The following is a 22,954-nucleotide window of genomic DNA, read 5'->3' as shown; positions in this document are numbered from 1 at the left end:
GCTCCAGAGCCGCGGGTTGCTGACCCCTGGTTTATAGAGTTGTATCCGTTGTCACCGATTCTGTTCATAAATTTTATGGACAGAACTTCTAGGCGCAGTGAAGGCGGGAATCTGGTATGGTGGCTGCAGGATTAGGTCTCTGCTTTTTGCAGATGATGTGGTCCCGATGACTTCAACTGGCCAAGATCTTCAGCTCTCACTGGATCGGTTCGCAGCCGAGTGTGAAGCGACTGGGATGAGAATCAGTACGTCCAAATCCGAGTCCATGGTTCTCGCCCGTAAAAGGGTGGAGTGCCATCTCCGGATTGGGAGAAGACTCTGCCCCGAGTGGAGGAGTTCAAGTACCTCGGAGTCTTGTTCATGAGTGAGGGAAGAGTGGATCGTGAGATCGACAGGCGGATCGGTGCGGGGTCTTCACTAATGCGGACGCTTTATTGAGCCATTGTGGTGAAGGAAGAGCTGAGCCGGAAGGCAAAGCTCTCCATTTACCGGTCGATCTACGTTCCCATCCTCACCTATGGTCATGAGCTTTGGGTTATGACCAAAGGGACAAGATCACGGGTACAAGCGGCCGAAATGAGTTTCCTTCTCCCTTAGAGATCGTGTGAGAAGCTCTGCCACCTGGGAGGAGCTCAAAGTAAAGCCGCTGCTCCTCCACATGGAGAGAAGCCAGATGAGGTGGTTCGGGCATCTGGTCAAGATGCCACCCGAACGCCTCCCTAGGGAGGTGTTTCGGGCACTGGGAAGACCCAGGACACGTTGGGAAGACTATGTCTCCCGGCTGGCCTGGGAACGCCTCGGGATCCCCCGGGAGGAGCTGGATCAAGGAAGTTTTATGAATTGCTTATGTTACCATGGTGTACCAAATCTGCTCGAGGCCTTCAGAATCAACAATGCAGGCTTCTATGCACTGTAAGTGAACGGAGACTTACAGTTGATAGACAGTTGTGATAGCCAATCAGATCACGGGTTGTCAGTAAGGCCTTCGAGATGGCCTTACATTGAACGAGACATTTACGCGTCCTGTGATTGGATACCCACCGGGACCGTTAGCGGATGAATTTGAGAACACATAGAGTTGATGGAAAGTTGCGATAGCCAATCAGATCAGAAGTTATTGACAGAAGCCTATCCAGGTTTTGATTGATTGATTGAATGAAACTTTTATTAGTATATTGCAAAGTATAGCACAGGGGTAGGGAACCTATGGCTCTAGAGCCAGATGTGGCTCTTTTGATGACTACATATGGCTCTCAGATAATAAGATTTATGTAGTGCTTTTCTCTAGTGACTCAAAGCGCTTTACAAAGTGACACCCAATATCTAAGTTACATTTAAACCAGTGTGGGTGGCACTGGGGCCAGGTGTGTAAAGTGTCTTGCCCAAGGACGCAACGGCAGTGACTAGAATGGTGGAAGAGGGAATCGAACCTGGAACCCTCAGGTTGCTAGCACGGCCACTCTACCAACCGAGCTATGCCGAGTAACCGTGTAATACTCTTCCATATCAGTAGGTGGCAGTCGGTAGCTTGTGGCAGTCGGTAGCTTATCGCTTTGTAGATGTGGGAAACAGCGGGAGGCAGAGTGCAGGTAAAAAGGTGTCTAATGCTTAAACCAGGGGTAGGGAACCTATGGCTCTAGAGCCAGATGACTGCATCTGGCTCTCAGATAAATCTTAGCTGACATTGCTTAACACGATAAGTAATGAATAATTCCGCTGGTAATCACAGTTTCAAAAATAACGTTCAAAATATAAAACATTCTCATGCATTTTAATCAAACCATCCGTTTTCTACCGCACCTGTTCAAGATGTCGCATTAATGTTAAGAAGTATTATATGTATTATTAGTTAAATTTTACAATAACAATATTGTTAAGAGACTTATTATACTCTACAGATGTTGGTCATACTTAAAAATGCACAAATTTAGTTGTATTCAGTGTTGAAAAATGTTATATGGCTCTTACGGAAATACATTTTGAAATATTTGGCTTTCATGGCTCTCTCAGCCAAAAAGGTTCCCGACCCCTGGTATAGCACATATTCCGAATAAGTTTTTCAACTTGTTTAAGTCGGGGTCCAAGCTAATCAATTCATGGTATCACTTGTCAATCCAAAGTGAGTATCCAATCACAAGTTTTAATTCAGCAGGAAGCGGGAAGTGTGGTGCCGTAGCCATACCGGGCTTGCAGAGAACGAGAACAGAACGTTGATTAGGTGGTAGATACGTATTTGCAAGGCCATTTTCAAGAGGGATATTTAAAGAGAAACGACATGTTGTGAGGCCCTGCGATGAGATGGCGACTTGTCCAGGGTGCACCCTGCCTTCTGCCCGATTGTAGCTGAGACAGGCACCAGCGACCCCAAAGGGAATAAGCGGTAAAAAATGGATGGACATCTTGTGAGACGATGTCGGCCAACCCCGGGAGCTAGCTCAGCTGTTCCGGCGATGAAATGGAGAAATGCTCGCCATTTCCACTCGAATAAGCCGACGACGAGGGGTACCACTGGCTTATACGACGTCGAATAGGTCCTATAACTTGAATAGCGCTTTCTACCTTCAAGGTACTCAAAGCACTTTGACACTATTTCCACATTCACCCATTCACACACTGATGGCGGGAGCTGCCATGCAAGGCCCTAACCACGACCTATCAGGAGCAAGGGTGAAGTGTCTTGCTCAAGGACACAACGGACGTGACGAGGTTGGTAGAAGGTGGGGATCGAACCAGGAACCCTGAGGTTGCCGGCACGGCCACTCTCCCAACCGCACCACGCCGTCCCCATTGTGAGTTCAAATGTTTAATTTTTTTGCCACTTTGAATATGTTTTTTGCAATTTTTGGATTTGTTTTAACTGCTGTTGTCCTATAATAGATTTTCAAATGCGCCAGAAAATAACCCATTTTTTACAGTGTTGATGTGTTTCAATGCACAGGAGTGCGTAAGTGTGTTCCTGGATAGTATTCCTCCAGCAATGGTCATGTGGTGACATCAATGATGGTATTTTGGAGAGGTAATCATTGAAGTTGGACATCACTGAAGGCCTAGGTGGGAAACCCACGGCCCGCCACTGAATCTACCCTTCTGCTTCCGTTGCTCGGGAACATGCTCGTCGAGCAAAGTAAAATTGCGTCTCTGATCGCTTCAAGTTGACTCAAGGCTACGAAAAGAATGTAAAGTAAGAAACAGAAACGAATACCGGTTACCAAAAAAGAGTAACGGTGTTAGTAAGGCCAAACTGTGACTCTGTTTCCATGCACTAAGTCTGATTTTCTCAAATAACTGGGCTCAAAATAAGCAATAAACACCTTAAAGGCCGTGTTTGACTTGGAAAAGTCGGATTAACACATCGAGATTATGCAATTAAACACCAGATCTCCCGGGTGGGTGTCTGAGGGGACCCTTCGTACCGCACATGCCCCAGTCCCAATGCGCGGAACGTAACCCTGAAGCTGAACTCATTCCATCAACACATAGGCAACAACTGGAATAAAGAGGAGACTTATACAAGATTTGCTGGATAAAACGGAAAATTTAAAACTGCATATAGTGTAGTGTTGTCCCGATACCAATATTTTGGTACCAGTACTGGTACCAAAATGATTTTGATACTTTTCGGTACTTTTCTAAATAAAGGAGACCACAAAAAAATTGCATTATTGGCTTTATTTGACCAAAAATCTTAGGGTACATTAAACATATGTTTATTATTGCAAGTTTCTCTTTAAATAAAATAGTGAACATACAAGACAACTTGTCTCTTATTTTGTCTGTTTCCTGTTTTTTTTCTCTGAGCGCTTTTTCCCCTCAGCTGCGGCTGATTGGCACCTGGCCACACCTGGCGTCAATCAGCCCGCTCCTATTTTTACCTGCTTTGTCCTCCAGTCAGTGCTGGATTATTGTCGCTCCTACCGGTTGATTGTCGTTACAGCTTGTCGTGCCGTGCCGATGTCAGCACTACCTGTTCATTTCATTATTACTTATCGTTGTAGCTGTGCCTACTTCTGTTCACTCTGTTCATGCCATAGTTCCGTCGTGTCACAGTAAGTGTTTTTGTTCTTAGCCAAATTTGTTATCCGCCTCGTGCGCGCCTTTTGTTTCTACCCTTTTGGTTTTTTCTTGTTTTAGTGTTTAATTAAATCATGTTTACCTGCTCAATGCCTGCTGCCTGCTCGCATCTTGGGGTTCGTCACAAACTCAATGTGACAATTTTCTATTCTATTATTTTGTCAACAGTATTAAGGACAAGTGGTAGAATATGACCTATTGATCTACTTGTTCATCTACTGTTAATATCTGCTTACTTTCTCTTTTAACATGTTCTATCTACACTTCTGTTAAAATGTAATAACTGTTGTTTGATACTTTACATTAGTTTTGGATGATATCACAAATTTGGGTATCAATCCGATAGAGGATCATACATTGGTCATATTCAAAGTCCTCATGTGTCCAGGGACATATTTCCTTAGTTTAAAATAGATGTTGTGATGCCAACAATTATTGACGTAATCATAGAAGTATCAACTAGATATGCTCCTGTACTTGGTATCATTACAGTGGATGTTAGGTGTAGATCCACCAATGGCGTTTGTTTCCATTGTGACGCTGGTAAGCTATGGTGTGTAGTGAGGCATGTTTACTGTAGCTATTCCTCGTCCTGCAGGGATGATACTTGTAAGAAACTTAACCTTTCAGAGGGGGTATAGTAACGAATATGATTAATTAGTATCGCGGTAATATGCTAATATTGGTATACCTTACAACCCTAATATGGTGTCATGTTCTGTGTAGTCTTCACTGATTAGAGTATTTGGTAAACATTGTTTTGTCCTACTAATTTTGGCGGTTCTTGAACTCACCATAGAGTGGACTGTGACGCCACAGTTTGTTTGCCACTCCTTCGTCTCATTTTGTCCACCAAACGTTTTATGCTGTGCGTGAATGCACAAGGTGCGCTTTGTTGATGATATTGACTTGTTGGAGTGCTAATCAGGCATAATTGGTCAATGCATGACTGCAAGCTAATCAATGCTAACATGCTATTTAGGCTAGTTGTATGTATATATTGCATCATTATGCCTCATTTGTAGCTATATTTGAGCTCACTTAAAATCCTTAACTTTTATTCTCTTTGTATATCATTTAATTTTGCATGTCTCATGACACATTATCCGTATGTAATACTGGCTGCATTTCTGATAGTTGTTTGTGTGCCATGCATATTTGCCAACCCTCCTGATTTTCCAAGCAGACTCCCAAATTTCAGTGCCCCTCCCGAAAATTTCCACCCGGACAACAATATTGGGGGCGTGCGTTAAAGGCACTGCCTTTAGCGTCCTCTACAACCTGTCGTCACGTCCGCTTTTCCTTCATACAAACAGCATGCCGACCCAGTCACATAATATATGCGGCTTTTACACACACAAGTCAACAGCCATACAGGTCACACTGAGGGTTGCCGCATAAACAACTTTAACACTGTTAAAAATATGCGCCACACTGTGAACCCACACCAAACAAGAATTACGAACACATTTCGGTAACACAACATAAACATAACAGAACAAATACCCAGAACCCTTTGCAGCACTAACCCTTCCGGGACGCTACATTATACACCCCGCTACCACCAACACCCCCCTCCCCTTTCGGAGGTCTCAAGGTTGGCAAGTATGGTGTCATGTTGTTCCAGACCACAGCAAAGCTTGCCAAAGATTGTAATGAATCCTTTAACTTGGACACATACATCTATACCTTTGGCCATTCTAAGACAGTAATTTCCAGAATTTAGCTCACTTTCTGAGAAGTGTTACTAATGTTTTCCAATGTTGCAAAAATATGTAGAATAAATATTACATTTCAACATTTCTGCCAACGAAGATTTGCTTCAGTCTGTGACACGCAGTCATTTTGATAGTACGCTATTATAGCTACTATAGACATTTATGTCATGTGTTGCCTTCATTATAACACTTATATATGACTTTTCATTTTTCACAGCTACAGACAGATTTGTTTTTTTGCATTATTGGTCCAATATGGCTCTTTCAACGTTTTGGTTTGCTGACCCCTGTCATAGACCGACCCAATTAGGAACAAAAAAATACAGGTACTTGGTATACATCCTAACTTACTACTGTAATGCATGTCTTCCTACACTTATTAGACCATTTTCTTCTGAGATAAACTGTTGCCTACCAGAGAAATTTACACATCTATCTGTACTGTGTATACCTCGGTAAAATCGTAATAGTATATGGCCCACGGGATGCCGTCAGACAGATGTTTGGCAGCATGCACGAACAGCAGTGCATTTTAATAAAAAAAAACCCCGACCCCATTTTTTTTTTTTATATCAAACATAATTAAATATACTCTGTTACACACTGTATCTCATTTTATTACTTCGTTCTTCACACCGGTTCCACAATAGGCTGCTCAGACTTTCACCCTGTAGGTGAATAACCACTGAGCTGATGGGAATACCAAAAGTTGACAATCATTTTACCGTACCGTGTGCATACTCTTCAGACATGCCCCTGCACTGCAAAAAGTCGGTGTTCAAAAACAAGAAAAAAAATACAAAAATTATTGGTATTTTATTTGAACTAAGCAAAATTATCTGCCAATAGAACAAGAAAATTTGTCTTGTCAAAACTTTCCAAAACAAGTAAAATTAGCTAACTTCAATGAACCAAAAAATCCCTTAAAATAAGTATATTTTCACTAATAACAAGTGCACTTTTCTTGACATATATTATATATATATATATATATATATATATATATATATATATATATATATATATATATATACACACACACACACACACACACACACACACACACACACACACACACACACACACACAGTGGGGCAAAAAAGTATTTAGTCAGCCACTGATTGTGCAAGTTCTCCCACTTAAAATGATGACAGAGGTCTGTAATTTTCATCATAGGTACACTTCAACTGTGAGAGACAGAATGTGGAAGAAATCCAGGAATTCACATTGTAGAAATTTTAAATAATTTATTTTTAAATTATGGTGGAAAAAAAGTATTTGGTCACTTCAAACAAGGAAGATCTCTGGCTCTCACAGACCTGTAACTTCTTCTGTAAGAAGCTCTTCTGTCTTTCACTAGTTACCTGTAGTAATGGAACCTTTTTGAACTCGTTATCTGTATAAAAGACACCTGTCCACAGCCTCAAACAGTCAGACTCCAAACTCCACTATAGCCAAGACCAAAAATCTGTCGAAGGACACCATGAAAAGAATTGTAGACCTGCACCAGACTGGGAAAAGTGAATCTACAATAGGCAACCAGCTTGGTGTGAAAAAAATCAACTGTGGTAGCTATCATCAGAAAATGGAAGACATACAAGACCACTGATAATCTCCCTCGATCTGGGGCTCCACGCAAGATCTCATCCCGTGGGGGTCAAAATTGTCATGAGAACGGTGAGCAAAAATCCCAGAACCACACAGGGGAACTGGTGAATGACCTGCAGAGAGCTGGGACCAAAGTAACAAAGGTTACCATCAGTGACAAACTACGCCGACAGGGAATCAAATCCTGCAGTGCCAGACGTGTCCCCGTTTAAGCCAGTGCATGTCCAGGCCCGTCTGAAGTTTGCCAGAGAGCAAATGGATGATACAGCAGAGAATTGGGAGAAGGTCATGAGGTCAGATGAAACCAAAATAGAACTTTTTGGTATAAACTCAACTCGTCGTGTTTGGAGGAAGAAGAATACAGAGTTGCATCCCAGGAATACCATACCTACTGTGAAGCATGGGGGTGGAAACATCATGCTTTGGGGCTGTTTTTCTGCAAAGGGGACAGGACGATTGATCCGTGTTAAGGAAAGAATGAATGAATGTGAGCCAAAACCTCCTTCCATCAGTGAGAGCTTTGAATGGTTGACCAAATACTTATTTTCCACCATAATTTCCAAAAAAATTCTTAAAAATTCCTACAATGTGAGATCCTGGATTTTTTTTCACATTCTGTCTCTCACAGTTGAAGTGTACCTATGATGAAAATTACAGACCTCTGTCATCATTTTAAGTGGGAGAACTTACACAATCGCTGGCTGACTAAATACTTTTTTGCCCAACTATATACTGTATATATATATGTGTGTGTGTATATATATATATATATATATATATATATATATAAAGAAATACTTGAAAATATATAAACTCCCCAATCTCCTGAATTCGGAGGTCTCAAGGTTGGCATGTATGGTATATGTACGTTTGTACAGTGAATGTACATGTACATGTACTATATGTGTATATGTATGATGTACAGTGAATGTATATGTACAGTATGTGTATACGTATGTGTTTTGTGGTGTACCATTACAACAACAATATTTTTACTGCTGTTTTTCTTTTACCAAAAAAGTACTCTTCCCAAATGGGGAAGGAAGTATGGATCTATTACACCTCAATGGTCATTGTTATGGGTACAAAAAGATATGACTTTTGATGGGTAATGACAGAATAACAGAGAGAAAACAATCCGACGCTTGGCAAGTTTCATATTTGTCACCAGGTTCGTCACAGAACTCACACTAATTAGCGACTGCAGACAAATTCTGCTCTTTGCAGCCTGAACCTGTGAAAGCCAACATGGCGGCGCCACATGAATGGTTCCGTGCACGCCACCGCTCTCCCCATTCCCAAATACTATTCCAGAGACGCTCGCTTCCACTCTGACGTGCGCTCATTTTCGCCGGCGGAAGGCTCGCCGTGGCACGAATGAGAGCGTCTCTCTCGGGCCTGCAGCCGAGAACAGATACACAGAGAGAGTCTCAGAGTTGTTTGCCCATTTCACAAGGTTCTATGAGTTAATGAGGCCAATGTGGAGATGCAGGTGCAGTGGCCGGGCTGGCAGAGAATACTGATGCCATTTGCTTTGTTTGGGCCGTCCCCTGCCTGTCCAAACGGAGGCCGTGTCCTCAGGATCGTGGCTTTTTCAAAGGGATCTTGCCTTTCGTCTACGTATATAAGCTGCATTTGAGGTCACAGATGGAGGCCAAGATGCATAGGCTCTGATCCCGTGGGTGCTCGGGCCCCAATTGCCGAGCACCCACATGGGATCGATGGCAACTTTCAATCTTTTAAAGGCCTACTGAAAGCCACTACTACCGACCACGCAGTCTGATTGTTTATATATCAATGATGAAATATTAACATTGCAACACATGACAATACGGCCGGCCGGGTTAGTTTACTAAATTACAATTTTAAAATTCCTGCGGAGTTTCTTGTTGAAAACGTCGCGGAATGATGACGCGTATGATGACGCGTGACGTCTCGGGTTGGAGGGGATATATTAGCGCAGCACCACTTGCGGCTAAAAGTCGTCTCTTTTCATTGCACAATTACACAGCATTCTGGACATCTGTGTTGCTGAATCTTTTGCGATTTGTTCAATTAATAATGGAGAAGTCAAAGTAGAAAGATGGAGGTGGGAAGCTTTAGCCTTTAGCCACACAAACACACGGTCTTTCCTTGTTTAAAATTCCCGGAGGTGAAGCTTTACTATGGAGCAAGTGCGGTCAAGCGAACATGGATCCCGACCACTTGTCAACTGGCAGGTTTCGGTGAGAAAATTGCGGTAAAAAGTCACCTCTTACCAGAGATCTGCGGAGCTTGCACCGTCCATGCAGCTGCTGTGACTTCCCTCAGCCACTGTCGTCAACACACTCGTGGACACACCCCTCCGACTATCAGGTACTATTTAAAGGGGAACATTATCAACAGACCTATGCAAGTGTCAATATATACCTTGATGTTGCAGAAAAAAGACCATGTATTTTTTAACCGATTTCCGAACTCTAAATGGGTGAATTTTGGCAAATTAAACGCCTTTCTGTTTATCGGTCTTTTAGCGATGACGTCAGAACGTGACGTCACCGAGGTAACACACCCGCCATATTCATTTTCACATTACAAACACCGGGTCTCAGCTCTGTTATTTTCAGTTTTTTTCGACTATTTTTTGGAACTTTGGAGACATCATGCCTCGTCGGTGTGTTGTCGGAGGGTGTAACAACACTAACAGGGAGGGATTCAAGTTGCACCACTGGCAGGAAATCTGCCGCCAGACCCCCATTGAATGTACCAAAGTGTCTTCACATTTGACCGGCGATGCTAAGACAGACATGGCACAGAGATGTATGGATAACCTGCAGATGCATTTGCAACGATTAAGTCAACGAAATCACAAAGGTGAGTTTTGATAATGTTGTTGACTTATGTGCTAATCAGACATATTTGGTCACGGCATGACTGCCAGCTAATCGATGCTAACATGCTATGCTAATCGATGCTAACACGCTATTTACGCTAGCTGTATGTACATTTGAAACTAGATACCCACATTTAATGCGAAACAAACACTTACCAATCGACGGATTTAAGTTGCTCCAGTGTCACAAGATGCGAAAGTCCTGATCGTTTGGTCCACACATTTTACCGGCGATGCTAATAAGGCAGCCATGCTATGGGCCACTTCATTAGGTACACCCACACTATGACCGAATAGCGTCAATAGCTTCAATTTCTTCTTCAATTTCATTTTCGCTATCTGCCTCCATACTCCGACCATCTGTTTCAATACATTCGTAATCTGTTGAATCGCTTAAACCGCTGAAATCCTAGTCTGAATCCGAGCTAATGTCGCTATATCTTGCTGTGGTAACCGCCATGTTGTTTGTATTGGCAGCCCTGTATGACGTCACAGGGAAATGGATAGTGGTTTCGAAGATAGCGAAAATAAGGCACTTTAAAGCTTTATTTAGGGATATTCCGGGACCGGTAAAATTTGGAAAAAAATTTCAAAAAATACAACAAGCCACTGGGAACTGATTTTTATTGTTTTTAACCCTTTTGAAATTGTGATAATGTTCTCTTTAACTCACTAAAACACTAGCAACACAATAGAAAGATAAGGGATTTCCCAGAATTATTCTAGTAAATGTGTCTAAAAACATCTGCAATCGCCTTTTTTTTTTTTAACTTTATTTTTATTTTTTTATAGTCCTTCGCTATCAATATCCTCAGCCCCGAATCTTTCATCCTCGCTCAACTTAATGAGGGTATTGTCGTTTTCTCGGTCCGAATAGCTCTTGCTGCTGGAGGCTCCCATTATAAACAATGTGAGGATGTGAGGAGCCCTCACACCGGTGACGTCATCGTCTGCTACTTTCGGTAAAGGCAAGGCTTTTTTATTAGCGACCAAAAGTTACGAACTTTATCGTGGATGTTCTCTACTAAATCCTTTCAGCAAAAAATATGGCAATATCGCGAAATGATCAAGTATGACACATAGAATGGACCTGCTATCCCCGTTTAAATAAGAAAATCTCATTTCAGTAGGCCTTTAAACCATTTTAGAAACATCAATTTTGTTGTTATTAATTTTGTGGCGAGTGTGGCCCGTTCTTACATAATAAAATGAGTCACAAACGATATAGTCTATAATTATCAAAGTCTTGCCAAGGTTTCATTGTGCCCGAAAATGAACTAATGGTTCAACAATCTTGACTTTGAACACACTGCACACCAGCAAATGACGGGCATACTGAGCCAACAGCCATACATGTCACACTAAGGGTGGCCGTATGAACAATAGCAACACTGTCATAAGCATGTGCCATATAGTGAAACCCCACTAGAGAACGACGACAAACACATTTTGGAAGAACATTTGCACCGCAACACAACATAAACGCTACAGACCAAATTCCCAGAATTCCCTGCAGCACCACCTCTTCCATGACGCTAAAATATAAACAACCACCATTGGTGGATCCACACCTAACATCCACTGTAATGATACCATGTATAAAAGCGTATTTAGTGGATACTACTATGATTACATCACAAAATCTTCTTTCGGTTTTTTTAAATGTATATTATGTTTATAAACTCAGGAAACACTTCCCTAGACACATGAGGACTTTGAATATGACCAATGTATGATCCTGTAACGACTTGGTATCGGATTGATACCCACATTTGTGGTATCGTCCAAAACTAATGTAAAGCGTCCAAACAACAGAAGAATAGGGCATTATTACATTTTAACATAAGTGTAGACAGAACCTGTTAAAAGAGAAAGTAAGCAGATATTTTATTTATGTCATGTCTGTTGATCATGTTTTTGTTTGGCCATGTGCTGTTTGTTTTTTGGACTCTTTTTAGTTTCTGGTTGTGCACTCTTGCTTGTTTTGTTTCCAATAGTTTCACTTGTCTCACGTACCTGTCCCTAATCAGGTCGGTATTATTTAAGCTTGCAGTTGCCAGGCAGTCGGTCTGGCGACATTACCTCCTTGACGCCCATGCTATCTGATATCCTCACTACTCACGCCATCGTCATGCTGCCTTAGTTTTCTTGCTGCTCGTTTCTTGCCACGTGAGTTTTGTGTATTCTTGTCAAAGTAAGTGTTCATTTGTTTCATGTTCATAGTTTTTTGCACAAGTGCTAGTTTTTGTTTCATTAGTTAAGTTTGTTCTCCGACTTTGTGCGCGCCTTTAGTTTTGTACCTTTTGTTAGAATTAAAATAAAACCATGTATTTACCTCCAAGCCATGTCTGAACTAACTTTACTTGCATCTCGGGAAAACAAACACCCCAAAGTCCACGCCTTGACAATTTAAAGGCCTACTGAAACCCACTACTACCGACCACGCAGTCTGATAGTTTATATATCAATGATGAAATCTTAACGTTGCAACACGTGCCAATACGATTGGTTTAATTTACTACATTGCACTTTTAAATTTTGCACGGAAGTATCATGCTAAAACGTCACGGTATAATGACGCATTGTAGAGGACATTTTGTTCCAGAACCGTTCACAGCTATAAGTTGTCGGTTTTCATCGCATAATTCCACAGTATTATGGACAGCTGTGTTGCTGAATCTTTTGCAATTTGTTCAATGAATAATGGAGACGTCAAAGAAGAAAGCTGTAGGTGGGAAGCGGTGTATTGCGGCCGCCTTTAGCAACACAAACACAGCCGGTGTTTCATTGTTTACATTCCCGAAAGATGACGGAGAAGCTTTACTATGGAACACAGCGGTCAAGCGAACACGGTTGGATTGGACCTCACACACAAAGTACAGTGTATTATGCAGCGATCATTTCGAAAGATCGTGTTTCGAAGAGGGTCCCTTGCGAAAGGCAGAGATGGGCATAGCCACCACCCGTCGACTGGTGCTGAAGAAAGGTGCGGGGCCGACCTTCAGGTTGTACAGGTACGACCATATAACCTCACTAAAACACTAGTAACACAATAAGCAGATAAGGGATTTTCCAGAATTATCCTAGTAAATTTGTCTAGTAACATCTGAATCGCTCCCACTGTATAGTCTTTTTTTTTTTTCCTAGTCCTTCACTCTCACTTTCCTCATCCACAAATCTTTCCTCCTCGCTCATATTGATGGGAAAATTGTCGCTTTCTCGGTCTGAATCGCTCTCGCTGCTGGTGGCCATGATTGTAAACAATGTTCAGATGTGAGGAGCTCCACAACCCGTGACGTCACACGCATACGTCGGCTACTTCCGGTACAGGCAAGGCTTTTTTATCAGCACCAAAAGTTGCAAACTTTATTGTGGATGTTCTCTACTAAATCCTTTCAGCAAAAATATGGCAATATCGCAAAATGATCAAGTATGACACATAGAATGGACCTGCTATCCCCGTTTGAATAAGAAAATCTCATTTCAGTAGGCCTTTAAGGACCAACTTGCAATAAGAAACATATGTTTAATGTACCGTAAGATTTTTTTTGTCAAAATAAAGCAAATAATGTTATTTTTTGTGGTCCCCTTCATTTGGAAAAGTGCAGAAAAAGTATCGGAATTGTACCGAAATACTTTTGGTACCGGTACAACACTAATACCATACCATACCAACTTTATTTATAAAGCCCTTTAAAAACAACCACAGTTGAAGAACAAAGGGCTGTACACTACAAAAAAAATAGAGGCAAAGGACGGACTAAAAAATAACATTTAAAACAGAAGTAAAATACACATTGAAAAAGCAAATACAAATTACCTTAAGAACAATTTGTTAGATAAAAAGCGATTTAAAAAAAAATTATATATATATATATATATATATATATATATATATATATATATATATATATATATATATATATATATATTGACATCAGGCATACATGCTACTCGTTAGGGTAAATGTCCAGAATAACGATGACAAATCTAACTTCTTGTGTCCTTCTGTGTCTCATTATGCATCAGGGAACGCCCTCCAGGCGTTTGGAAGTCAATCTGACCGGCGGCCTACACCGGGCCCTTCCGGTGCAACAAGCCGAGAAAGCCGGAGCACAACCTCCCCACCCGAAATCATAGTAACCGTGCGGAACATTCTGGATGCAAAAATACCCACGCAGGTGTGTACCCTTGTTATCGTCACTCACTTTTTTGGTGCGTCGACGTTCTAAGAATAAACGTTCCTGATGGTGACACATTGCTGAGGTGAAAACAGTGCGCTGCACACTTAAACTTGAACATACGGTCACGATCAAAAGTTTACATCCACTTGTAAGGAACATAATGTCATGGCTGTCTTGAGTTTCAAATCATTTCTACAACTCTTATTTTTTTTTGTGATAGAGTGCACATACTTGTTGGTCACAAAAAAACATTCATGAAGTTTAGTTCTTTTATGAATGTATTATGGGTCTAATGAAAATGTGAGCAAATCTGCTAGGTCAAAGGTATACATACAGCAATGTTAATATTTGCTTACATGTCCCTTGGCACATTTCACTGCAATAAGGCACTTTCGGTAGCCATCCACAACATATTGCTGGGTATTGTGGCCAAACAGCTCAATTTTTGTTTCATCTGACATCACATGGACAAATATAAGACCTTCTGAAGGAAAGTTCTGTGGTAAAATGAAACAAAAATTGAGCTATTTGGCCTAAATACCCAACAATATGTTTGGAGAAGAAAAGGTGAGGCCTTTAATCCCAGGAACACCACACCTACCGTCAAGCATGATGGTGGTAGTATTATGCTCTGGGCCTGTTTTGCTGCCAATGGAACTGGTGCTTTATACGGAACAATGACAAAGGAGGATTACCTCCAAATTCTTCAAGACAACCTAATATCATCAGCCTGGAGGTTGGGTCTTGGGCGCAGTTGGGTGTTCAAACACAAAACAATGACCCCAAACACACGTCAAAAGTGGTAAAGGAAAGGCTAAATCAGGTTAGAATTAAGGTTTCAGAATGGCCTTCCCAAAGTCCTCACTTAAACGTGTGGACAATGCTGAAGAAACAAGTCCAACACATTTAGCTGAACTGCACCAATTTTGTCAAGAGGAGTGGGCAAAAATTCAACCAGAAGCTTGTGGATGGCTACCAAAAGAGCCGTATTGCTGTGAAACTTGCCAAGGGACATGTAAGCAAATATTAACATTGCTGTATGTATACTTTTAACCCAGCAGATTTGCTCACATTTCCAGTAGACCCATAATAAATTCACAAAAGAACCAAACTTCATGAATGTTTTTTGTGACCAACAAGTATGTGCTCCAATCACTTTATCACAAAAAAAAAAAATCAAGACAGCCATGACATTATGTTCTTTACAAGTGTATGTCAACTTTTGACCACGACTGTATATCATCTGAAGAGCACACTGATCCATCACTGTATTTCTATTCATTACAATTACACTCAGCTGGAGATATTTATATATGGCATGCAGAGCGCATACCTTTTACATCCCATCAAATATATCATATAAATCAATACAATCAATTTGCATGTAATGTGGGTGTGCATTTTGTAACAATAGGAATTGCTAATTGTGTTTATGTTGCACACGGACGTATTAAAGTGACGGACCGGAAGCCATATTTTTATATAATATATACAATATATAAAAAATCCCAATGACCACGTACAATACTACAGTATATGTAACAGCTGCAGCATAAAATAGAGAGTAGATCCAGCAGAAAATATACATTATTAACACAGAAAAGTAGTTCACATAGAAGCGGTGAGGTAATAAGACAGATGCAGAAAAGGGTAATATTAATTCAACTCTTTTCTTTCTTGCTTTCTTTAGTTAATTTCGAACATGCACACACTCACAGCATAATACATGACACAATTTCAAATAATTTCTCTATACAAAAGGAGTAGGAAGAAGCAAAGCTTATCTAATCTTATCCGTTTCCCACTTCAAAGCATTTACAAATACATACGTTCATTTACTGACTTCTTTTTGTAGCACAATGACTTCATAGAATGATGTAATATAATTAAGTCAGTCATGATAAACATACTGAAATGAAGAATATCCCATTATTAATAAGGTTGAAGGTGTTCTTCATAATTCTTCTTCTCTGGACTTTGTAAGCACTATTCATTTGAACAACCTCTTAAACTGGATCATATCAGTACATTGTTTCACTTCTTTACTTAATCCATTCCATAATTTAATTCCACATACTGATATGCTAAAGGTTTTTAATGTTGTACGTGCATACAAATGTTTTAAATTAGTTTTTCCTCTAAGGCAGGGGTAGGGAACCTATGGCTGGCGAGCCAGATGTGGCTCTTTTGATGACTGCATCTGGCTCTCGGATAAATCTGAGCTGACATTGCTCAGCACGATAAATAATGAATAATTCCACTTGTAATTAAAAATAACGTTCAAAATATAAAACATTCTCATGCATTTTTATGTTCAAGAAGTTGCGTTAATGATAAGAAGTAATTTATTTATTATTGGTTAGTGTGGGGCTTGCGCTCTTGGGGGTTCTTCAGACCACCAGGCACCGACATGAGAGCCTGTTACAGGGTTACAATATTTTTTTATTTTTCAATAAGTCTCTTAGTTGATTTCCAACAATTGTCTTTTTCTTTTTCGTTCTTGCTCTCTCCTGGCTGCTGCTTATAAACAGAGTGGCAGGTGATTCGAAAACAAGGCCCAGCTGGGCCATCTACGTAGCTGTCGCTGATTTCGAGGTCGGCCCTAGCAACACCCGCTTCGCTGCAGGCCCGCAGGCCACGCCCCCTCTACAGTTAGCTTCAGAATAACAAAGTTATTCCAAAGAATAAGAGACCTATTGTACTCTAGAAATGTTGGTCTTACTTGAAAATGCACGCGTTGAGTTGTGTTCAGTGTTGAAAAAAATATTATATGGCTCTTACATAAATACATTTTAAAAATATTTGGCTTCTTGGCTCTCTCTGCCAAAAAGGTTCCCGACCCCTGCTCTAAGGTTATATTTCTCTAGAATGGTTGTACATTCTTTGGTAGCAGGTTATAGTTTGCTTTGTATATCATTTTAGCTGTTTCAAATAATTGAACTTCAATATTTTTGATTCAATAAATAAAGGGTTTGTATTAGAGATGTCTGATAATATCGGACTGCCTATGTTATCGGCCAATCAATGCTTTAAAATGTAATATCGGAAATTATCTTTTTGAAAATTATCGGTTTCAAAAAGTAAAATGTGTGACATTTTAAAACGCCGCTGTGTACACAGACGTAGAAAGAAGTACAGAGCGCCAATAAACCTTAAAGGCACTGCCTTTGTGTGCCGGCCCAATCACCCTATTTCAATGGCTTTTCACACATACAAGTGAATGCAAGGCATACTTGGTCAACAGCCATGCAGGTCACACTGAGGGTGGCCGTATAAACAACTTATACACTGTAACAAATATGCGCCACACTGTGAACCCACACCAAACAGGAATGACAAACACATTTCGGGAGATCATCCGCACCGTAACACAACATAAACACAACAGAACAAATACCCAGAACCCCTTGCAGCACTAACTCTTCCGGGACGCTATAATATACACCCCCCCCCCCACCTCAACCTCCTCATGCTCTCTCAGGGAGAGCATGTCCCAAATTCCAAGCTGCTGTTTTGAGGCATGTTCAAAAAAATAATGCACTTTGTGACCTTAATAATAAATATGGCATGTTGGCATTTTTTCCCATAACTTGAGTTGATTTATTTAGGAAAACCTTGTTACATTGTTTAATGCATCCAGCGGGGCATCACAACAAAATTAGACATAATAATGTGTTAATTCCACGACTGTATATATCGGTATCGGTTGATATCGGTATCGGTAATTAAGATTTGGACAATAGCGGAATATCGGATATCGTCAAAAAAGCCATTATCGGACACCTCTAGTTTGTATGTTCTCTATATTTTCAACATTATGTATCAGTCTAATTGTTCCTTTTTGTATTACGTTTAATGAATGCTTCTATCAACAAAGATCCTTCTTATTCCTCACCAGACAATTGAGCGAGTGTATAAGCATGACTTTGATGTTGGACCAAAAATAAACCACCGCCAAGATGACCCAATAAGTCAGAATGTCCTGAATTTAGACAAATGCATCGTCTGAATTAGGGCTGGGCGATATATCGATATACACGATATATCGCGAGTTTGTCTCTCTGTAATATAGAAAATGACTATATCGTGATATTCGAGTATACGTTTTCACGCAGTTACTTTTAGCTGGTGGCATTACACTACAGGCTCTTCTCGCTCTTTCCTGTGTCTCCGTCTCACAGACAAGCGCACCTTCTTACACACGTCACATACTGTTGTGTCATACGTCACAGACGTATACGCCTTCGCGGAGCAGAGACGTAGCAGCATGGGTAACGTTAGCTGTGATGCTAGCAGAGCCGTGCGAGTGGTAATACGAGAGAAAGAAGGTGCGAATGAAGGAAGAATTAATTCCCAAGAAAAACAACGAAGGTGGTTTGGCTTCAAGCGGGAAAATGTCGAACAGACAACTTTAATTTGTCAAGTGTGGGCCAAAAGCGTTGCTACAAAAAGTAGCAGCACTGCTAATGTAGCATCATTTCAAAAATCACCCGCTAGAGAATGAAGAGTGCTTGAAACTCGCGCATGTCAACATCTCCATTCGGTGCCTCACCAACAAAATGCCGAAGCAACTATTTCCACATCAACACCGTATGAAAAAAAAAGATCAACAACAGAAGGAGACAACATCCGCAGGAACCTACCACATAGCGAAGGACATACACTATTTAATTCCCTATTATGCAGCTCATTTTTATTTGGCAGTTATTGAAATATCTTGTGTGACATCATGCACAAAAGTGCACTTTTTTGTTTTAAACTATTGTAGTGGCGTTCTGTACAAAAAGTGCACTTTAATTTAGTGTTGTTTTCATATGTCATCTTGGTGGCATCATGCATAAAAGTGCACTTATAGCTTGTTTTAAAATGTCTCTGACAATCTTGCACTTTCTGTTTTGGAAATGACATGAATGTTTGTGCCACTGCTTAATAACTGTTTAATAAATACAGTTTGGCTAAATTGACTTAGTTGTGGTTTCCCTCTACATAAAAAATTAAAATGAGCATATATTAATGCAGTATGAGGAAGAATGTTTTTATGTAGACACATAGAATCATCATACTGCTGTGATTATATGCATCAACTGTTCATTCAAGGCTAAGGGAAAATATGGAGATATATACAGTGGGGCAAAAAAGTATTTAGTTAGCCACCGATTGTGCAAAATCTCCCACTTAAAATGATGACAGAGGCCTGGTGGAAAATAAGTATTTGGTCAACCATTCAAAGCTCTCACTGATGGAAGGAGGTTTTGGCTAAAAATCTCACGATACATGGCCCCCATTCTTTCTTTCCTTAACACGGATCAATCGTCCTGTCCCCTTAGCAGAAAAACAGCCCCAAAGCATGATGTTTCCACCCCCATGCTTCACAGTAGGTTTGGTGTTCTTGAGATGCAACTCAGTATTCTTCTTCCTCCAAACACGACGAGTTGAGTTTATACCAAAATGGATACATGGATGATACAGCAGAGGATTGGGAGATGAAACCAAAATATAACTTTTTGGTGTAAACTCAACTTGTCGTGTTTGGAGGAAGAAAAATACTGAGTTGCATCCCAAGAACACCACACCACTGTGAAGCATGGGGGTGGAAACATCATGCTTTGGGGCTGTTTTTCTGCTAAGGGGACAGGACGATTGATCCGTGTTAAGGAAAGAATGAATGGGGCCATGTATCGTGAGATTTTGAGCCAAAACCTCCTTCCATCAGTGAGAGCTTTGAATGGTTCACCAAATACTTATTTTCCACCATAATTTACAAATAAATTCTTCAAAATTCCTACAATGTGAATTCCTGGATTTTTTTTTCCACATTCTGTCTCTCACAGTTGAAGTGTACCTATGATGAAAATTACAGACCTCTGTCATCATTTTAAGTGGGAGAACTTCAACAATCGGTGGCTGACTAAATACTTTTTTGCCCCACTGTAGCTGCTGTCTTAAAAAATGTGTCTGTTACGTCTGGGTCGCATGGGGATGCACGGTCGTTCTTCTAAGATGTATCAAGAACTCCTGAGGCAAGGTGCAGGTGAGACCGTTATTTACTGTCCATAAATCAGTCAACGTACCAACAAACAAAACAAAACAAGCCTGCCGATAGCACGGGAATCAAAAGCATGGGTGACAAATGTAATGTTGCACGAACCAACCAGCCAGTGTGAGGCGAAAAACAGGAATAAGTAGCTCTCTGATTACGGCCCAGGAGCAGGTGAGCATCCCGAACATTAATCAGAGGCATGTGAAACTAATCAGCACCTATGATAACTAAAACGCAAACTCAAAGGTGCTGAAAAAAGAACTAAGGGACTCAAACTAAAATAACACATGATCCGGGCAATGGATCATTACAGTACCCGTTAAGACGGATTCCAGATGTTCCCTGAAACAACTAAGAAAAAGTTCAAAAGTCACGCGCGGGCAGAAGGGGGTCTTGATGGTTAGTCACCAGGCCTAGTGTGTGGCAAAAAACAATAAGTGGCTTTTTGATTTACTAATAAATTCTTTAAAATTCCTACAATGTGAAATCCTGGATTTCTTTTTCACATTCTGTCTCTCACAGTTGAAGTGTACCTATGATGAAAATTACAGACCTCTGTCATCATTTTAAGTGGGAGAACTTGCACAATCGGTGGCTGACTAAATACTTTTTTTGCCCAACTGTATCGTGTATTGCGATATGGCCTAAATATAGAGATATAAAAAAAAAAGGCCAAATCGCCCAGCCCTATTCTGAATTGACTCATCAAACGTCCATGAACCAAACTCTGTTTCCTCCCCCATCCAGGCCATAGGAAATGAACTCCTGGTCGCCCATTCTACCTTGCCGTCCAACGGCCTTCCGAATTCGGCGTGCCCTCTCCAGCTCTTGCCTCCGGCGGCCGTCAGCTTTCTGTTGTTTCGCTTGCTCGACGGCGGACACTAAAGACCGCGAGGGTGTGCACCCCCCCTTGGAATGGAGGCAGTTCGCGGACCATGCAGCTACTCCATCCCTCATGAAAATGTACAGTGATTCTATTTTTGTGTCTAGGTAGCGGAACGGACGCTTAACCCCCGAAGAGAATACATTTGTGCACAGTTGATGCCAAAAAGGAGCGCCGAGCGAGCTCTGGGCTTCTGTGCGCTTTTTTTCCAGTCAACGTGAACCTATAACACAGCTGTGTCCATGTGTGTGTGTGTGTGTGTGTGTGTGTGCGTGTGTGTGTGATACAATGAAGTGAAGTATGTGAGTAGCTGAGGGCATCAACAGGAGCTCTTGTGTGGAACATTGTGAGTCAGTGTTTAGAGAGCATGAGGCTTTAATAGCACTCTCCTCAAGTGACTGCAAGAGGACCATTATTTCTGATCGATACGGGGGGAAAAGGGGTTGCAGCGGGGTGGGAGGGGGGTTTGTCCTGCAAGACAAAAGAGCAACATTTTACTCAAGAAGCTGCGGACAGATGCTCGGATTCCTCATTGTCCTGCAGCGCTATCCGGCAGAGAGGGCATAAGACAAACCTGGACATCGTGATCACGCTTTCCATCAGGACCCATGGCGTTTGTCCAACCCCTCGCTGTGATTGTTAGCGCTTAAGCTACAGTATAAAACAAATTGCCGTTTTTGAAAGTGCAAAAAAAAAAAAAAAAAAAAGACCATTTACCTTGGAAATAAAAAGGGTCTGGATCAGGCCTGGGCAATTATTCTGACTCTGGGGCCAGATTTTGAGAAAAAAATGTGTCTGGGGGCCGGTATATTTATTTTTAGGAAAACTAATACAAAACCTCACAATAAAGTCTGATCGAATACTAAAAATGTTATGACAGACCGCCTTAAAAACGGAATGGATTTTTTTTTTTCTATGAACGATAAAACCCTGAATATTGAGAACATATGAACGTCACACCCTCTCTCCATCGACATATTTTACCATCAAGCCAAACACAACAAACACAGCGCAATATGGACGTGAAGGGTAAAAAAAAACAAAGAACATCTACTATCTGATACATCACTAAGCTTTAGAAGTTTCTTGTAGAAAATAAAGTCTGATTGAATGCTAAAAATTTTATGACGAACCGCCTTAAAAACGGAATGGAATTTTTTTTCTATGAACGATAAAACCCTGAATATTAAAAACATATGAACATCACACCCACACTCAATCAACATATTTTACAATCAAGCCAAATGCAACAAAAATGCAACAAACAGCGCAATATAAACGTGAAGGTGGAAAGTAAAATAAAGTCTGATTGAATGCGAACAATGTTTTGACAGCCCGCCTTAAAAACAGAATGGAATTTCTTTTCTATGAACGATAAAACCCTGAATATTGACAACATATGAACGTCACACCCCCTCTCAATCAACATATTTTACCATCAAGCCAAAAGCAACAAACACAGCGCAATATGAACGTGAAGGGTAAAAAAAAAAAAAACGAACATCTACAATCTGATACATCACTAAGCTTTAGAAGTTTCTTGTAAAAAATAAAGTCTGATTGAATGCTAAAAAATTT

General features: G+C 40.8%; 1 protein-coding gene across 1 annotated transcript in view; it reads left to right on the top strand.

Moving 5' to 3' along the window:
* The window catches only part of gfra4b (GDNF family receptor alpha 4b), a 165,223-nt gene extending 143,411 nt beyond the window's left edge, over positions 1 to 21,812 (top strand). The window contains exons 7-8 of the mRNA XM_061891644.1: positions 14,299 to 14,450; positions 21,241 to 21,812. Of these exons, the coding sequence (XP_061747628.1) occupies positions 14,299 to 14,450; positions 21,241 to 21,378 (290 nt within the window). The 3' untranslated portion in view covers positions 21,379 to 21,812. The remainder of the gene's footprint in view (positions 1 to 14,298; positions 14,451 to 21,240) is intronic.
* Positions 21,813 to 22,954: the final 1,142 nt, after the last annotated feature.

The sequence above is a fragment of the Nerophis ophidion genome, linkage group LG29 (genome assembly GCF_033978795.1).
Source record: "Nerophis ophidion isolate RoL-2023_Sa linkage group LG29, RoL_Noph_v1.0, whole genome shotgun sequence".
Classification (NCBI taxonomy): Eukaryota; Metazoa; Chordata; class Actinopteri; order Syngnathiformes; family Syngnathidae; genus Nerophis; species Nerophis ophidion.
This window is presented reverse-complemented; position numbering and strand designations above follow the sequence as displayed.